Source organism: Triticum urartu, chromosome 4A, assembly GCF_056163025.1.
Source record: "Triticum urartu cultivar PI428250 chromosome 4A, HENAU_Tu73, whole genome shotgun sequence".
NCBI classification, from domain to species: domain Eukaryota; kingdom Viridiplantae; phylum Streptophyta; class Magnoliopsida; order Poales; family Poaceae; genus Triticum; species Triticum urartu.
The window spans coordinates 607,096,962-607,101,682 of NC_141876.1; the positions used below are offsets into that span (position 1 = coordinate 607,096,962).

Below are 4,721 nucleotides of genomic sequence, written 5' to 3' on the forward strand. Positions count from 1 at the left end.
TGCGTACTACTCACTAATGATTGCAAAGAAGTTCGAATCTCCTTGTTTACTTTAATCCTTGCATAAATGGACATATTTAGGTAGAAATCAAGTCATGCATGGGATGTACTTGACGAGATGATCATTTCCACATAAAATTGGTCACGACTGGAGTTGACAGAGGATAAGACGACCAATGGTATGAGCGTGAGCGCTCGCGGCAATTGTACCACAAGCCGCCGCCTTTGCGATGTCAACACAATCACACTTCTTATTTGTCCCAAGGTCCAATCACACTGGAGCATCCCCGAACCCCTATTACACATGTCTGCGGTATATAAGGTAGAAGGAGGATTTTATGAAGGCGGTCATCGTCATCTACACTTCCTTTGCCACCGTAGCCACCACATCCACCATCTCCATATCGATCAGATCAATACTTCTAATTGAGATCCCGTCGTAATCAACAACATTGTATGACTATTAATCATTTGCCGCCAGTCTCTTGTCTGCGATTTGATTGTGTTGTGTGTGAGTAATCCACATGGGCTAAGGACCAAGGCATAGTTTCGCAACTCCGTGTACATGTAGCTATAAGATTGACGGTATGATTTTCCTTTACATATTTATTTCAGTATAATGATTTGTATCTTGTCTCCTCCTCTATTCTAGAACTCACTGGTAACCGATGCACTAAAGATTGGTACAACAAGAGGCAACACATGGGGAAGAGTGGAAAACTACATCAAACACCGGGATAGTAAGGCTAGTACGGTAGTTGAAACCAATTCCTTGGAGGAACAACGGTTCTTCCTCAGAGAGATACTTCAGTTTGCAAACAATTTGTGCCCCAATATTTGTGAAACTTCCCAATTTTCCCCATAATATTTAGCATGACACCATGCCAAGTTTCATCTTTTGGTGACTTCATTTACATTTCTTTTAGAATCAATAAGATCCATCTAGCTGGTCGAGTCGTGGCAATCGATATGTTTGAAATTTATTTTCATTTTTTGGATAAGGCCTAAATATATACTCATGAACACAAATATGATATTTCAACACATTTTTCCGTTATTTCGTATACTTTTGACCAAGGTTGGAAAAAGCGGTAGGCGTAAGCGAGGCAGTTGTCCTTCGCCTAGTGCCTAGGCAGTGCTTAAGCGCCCTAGGCGTAGCCTAGGCGATTATATAATTTTTACTATTAGAGTGTATATGTGGTTATTATATGTGTATTCTATTAATTTAGGGCATATAAGTACGTTAACGATCAGCTACTATGATTGGAATATGGCCCTTTTGGCATATCAGTGCAATATGGCATGATTTCTCGCTTGGGTAGACAATTTCTTACTTGCTTTGCCTAGACTTCTGCTTATGCCCTAGGAGAGGCATTGGGCCATTGCCTAGCGCCTAGGCGTGCCTAAGCGCCTCCTAGGCACTGCCTTTTCCAACAGAGCTTTTGACATAGAAACGAACTTGATAACTCAAATATATCAAACGAATCCAAAAAATGCCAACTTTTGACATAGGAGATGTAATAATGTATGTTGAGTGTAGAGAAAATATTCATGGTCAAACGATGAAGCCATATTTGATTCGCCTTCATAGATATAACACATGTCATTTGAAAACTAATGTTCTTCCTCGGAGATGTTTCAATTCCTAAGCAGTGTACGCCGCCACTTTTATGAAACCTTCTCAAATTTCTTCCACAACCTTTACATTATTTACATGTTAAAAAAATTTGTTGGGTAACGTAGTAATTTCAAAAAAATTCCCACGCACACGCAAGATCATGGTGATGCATAGCAACGAGAGGGGAGAGTATCGTCTATGTACCCTCGTAGACCGTAAGCGGAAGCGTTATGACAACGCGTTGATGTAGTCGTACGTCTTCACGATCGACCGATCTAGCACCGAAGGTACGACACCTCCGCGATCTGCACACGTTCGGCTCGGTGACGTCCCGCGAACTCACGATCCAGTAGAGCTTCGAGGAAGAGCTTCATCAGCACGACGGCGTGATGACGGTGATGATGTTGCTACCGTAACAAGGCTTTACCTAAGCACCGCTACGATATTACCGAGGTGGATTATGGTGGAGGGGGGCACCACACACGGGTAAATACCAATGATCAACTTGTGTGTCTATGGGGTGCCCCTTGTCGGTGTACAAAAGTAGGGGCTCTCCTTTTGACCCCCCTTTACTTGTGCGTGGGCGGTCAGAGCCACGCGCCGCGGCCACACTTAGCAGGGCAGAGGAGGGAAGCCGGAGAGAAGCCGAAGCACCAAGGGAAACAAGACAACGCCAAGGCCGAGAGCACAAAGAGCAGAGGGATGAAGCAGGTTCCCCCGACAAGACCCTTGCCGGGGCAGCCTCAGCGGCCCCGACAAGACCCTTGCCGGGACAGCTCGCCCAACACCAGCAGAGCGCACCACCCTTGTGCCCACGGTCTCCAACACCATCAACCACGTTGGGCCAGGGCTCGGGAGGCACCTCCATGGTGGCATGCAGATCTTTGTGAAGACAGAGAATACTGAAGATCAGATGAGGACCAGAAGACGGCGACCCTCGGCAGGATCCTAGCCGAGGAAGTCCACAAGGCCCCCGGCAAGACCCTTGCCGGGGATGACTGCAAGGCCCCCGGCAAGACCCTTGCCGGGGATGACGGCAACGCCACGGCAGAGACCCTTACCGGGCCCCCGGCAAGACCCTTGCCGAGGGCATCGGCATGCAGGGCCACTGCCAGACCTGTACCAGCCAAGACTGCCACCGCCGTTCGCATGCAGCTGCCAGCCAAACCAGCTGGGCATGCACCTGCGTGGCAACATGCGACTTCGAGGCCAAAACAGCAGGCAGCTGCGTGGCGGCGTGCGGACCTTCATGAAGGCCCTACCACCGCACCACCTCAGCTGCCTGCCTGTCTACATGGCACTGCATGCATCGCTAGCCTGGGCGCGTGTCAAAGCGAGGAGGAGCGGCGACGGACAGGACGGGCCTCGTTCCCGTCCCCGATAAAGCTAAGGGACACCTAAGCGATGCATTAAATGTGTCTTGTTCTGTAATACGAGCGATAAACTCGCAGTACTGTAGGCCTTTGCACCTCCTGTGTGTCACTGTGGCAGCCCCTTTCAGCTCTTTTGAATGAACAGACATCGTAGCTAGTTCGAGAGCCCAAGAACACTCAATACATCCACCAAAGCAGGACTAGGGTTTTACGCATCCTCGCGGCCCGAACCTGGGTAACGATTGATAACCCACAAGTATAGGGGATCAATTGTAGCCTCTTTCGATAAGTAAGAGTGTCGAACCCAACGAGGAGCTAAAGGTAGAACAAATATTCCCTCAAGTTCTATCAACCACCGATACAACTCTACGCACACTTGACGTTCGCTTTACCGGAAACAAGTATGAAACTACAAGTACTTTGTAGGTGTTTTTGGGTAAGCTTGCAAGAAAGTAAAGAGCACGTAAATAAAAGCTAGGGGCTGTTTAGATAAAGACACGACTAAATTATTTTTAGTAAAGAGCTTTTGTCAACAAGAAAGTTATTTGTCCCAAGGCAATCGATAACTAGACCTGTAATCATTATTGCAATTTTATTTGAGGGAGAGGCATAAGCTAATATACTTTCTCTACTTGGATCATATGCACTTATGATTGGAACTTTAGAAAGCATCCGCAACTACTAAAGATTCATTAAGGTAAAACCCAACCATAGCATTAAAGCATCAAGTCCCCTTTATCCCATACGCAAACAACCTACTTACTCGGGTCTGTGCTTCTGTCACTCACGCCACCCACCATAAGCAAATCATAATCATATTGCAAACCATACAGTGGGAATCCCTCACGCTTGCGCGACACGTAGAGCACCATAGGACAACACCAATAATAAAACATACAACTCAAACCAATCACGATCATCAAATAGCCATTAGGACAAAACAGATCTACTCAAACATCATAGGATAGCCATACATCATTGGGAAATAATATATAGCGTTGAGCACCATGTTTAAGTAGAGATTACAGCGGGTAAGAGAGAGGTTACACCGCTGCATAGAGGGGGGAAGAGTTGGTGATGATGGCGGTGAAGTTGTTGGTGAAGATGGCGGTGTTGATGGAGGTTACACCGCAGCTCCTTGACTTCCTCCGGACACTCTCCCCCGACGCCTTCAAGTCGTTCCCCTCCAGCTCCACCAAGGCACCCCCTCCTTCCTCCCTTCTCGATTCCGCTCCCCTGCTAGTTCCCTCTCGATTACTGGCGGTGCTATGCTTTGTCGCAGGAGGATCCGCGGAGTCAGCGGCCGAGCTCTCGGACTGGCAGCAGCGGCACGCCGTCCTCGTGCTCGCCAGAGCCAAGGTAGGTCTCCCGCGGATCTCGTCCTCCGCTTCGCCCAAGACAGAGATGGCTCTCAGGTCTCAAACTGTAATTTGTGATCCCTGCAGGAACTCGCTAAGGTCCGCTATGATCTGTGCCCACGCCACATGAAGGACAAGCAGTTCTGGACATACATCTTGTCGTAAGCTCTTGCCTCGTTAGCTTTCGCCCATGTGTGAGTGCATTGTTCCAGTCCAAGTGCTCAATTAGCTTCATGCTGGTCTTGATTTTGTGAATCTTCAGTTAGGAATTCTAGTCCATGGTGCTCCTTAATACCCAGCAAAGTATATTTGTACCTAAACATGATCGTCCCAGTTGCGTGTGTACCGTTGTGCTATTTTGTATATATAATAA

General features: G+C 47.6%; 1 protein-coding gene across 1 annotated transcript; it reads left to right on the forward strand.

Annotated features, from left to right (window-relative positions):
* The first annotated feature begins 4,094 nt into the window (after positions 1–4,094).
* LOC125517007 (uncharacterized) lies at positions 4,095–4,513 on the forward strand. The gene is made up of 2 exons (XM_087521109.1): positions 4,095–4,349; positions 4,436–4,513. The coding sequence occupies exons 1-2, from the start codon at positions 4,095–4,097 to the stop codon at positions 4,511–4,513; spliced, it is 333 nt and encodes a 110-aa protein (XP_087377235.1).
* Positions 4,514–4,721: the final 208 nt, after the last annotated feature.

What these genes read in the sequence shown, in the direction of transcription:
- LOC125517007 (XM_087521109.1), top strand. Translation starts at nt 4,095, where the DNA reads ATGGCGGTGTTGATGGAGGTTACACCGCAGCTCCTTGACTTCCTCCGG. An exon ending in TCGTGCTCGCCAGAGCCAAG is followed by an intron (nt 4,350 to 4,435) that starts GTAGGTCTCCCG and finishes TGATCCCTGCAG; the next exon opens with GAACTCGCTAAGGTCCGCTA.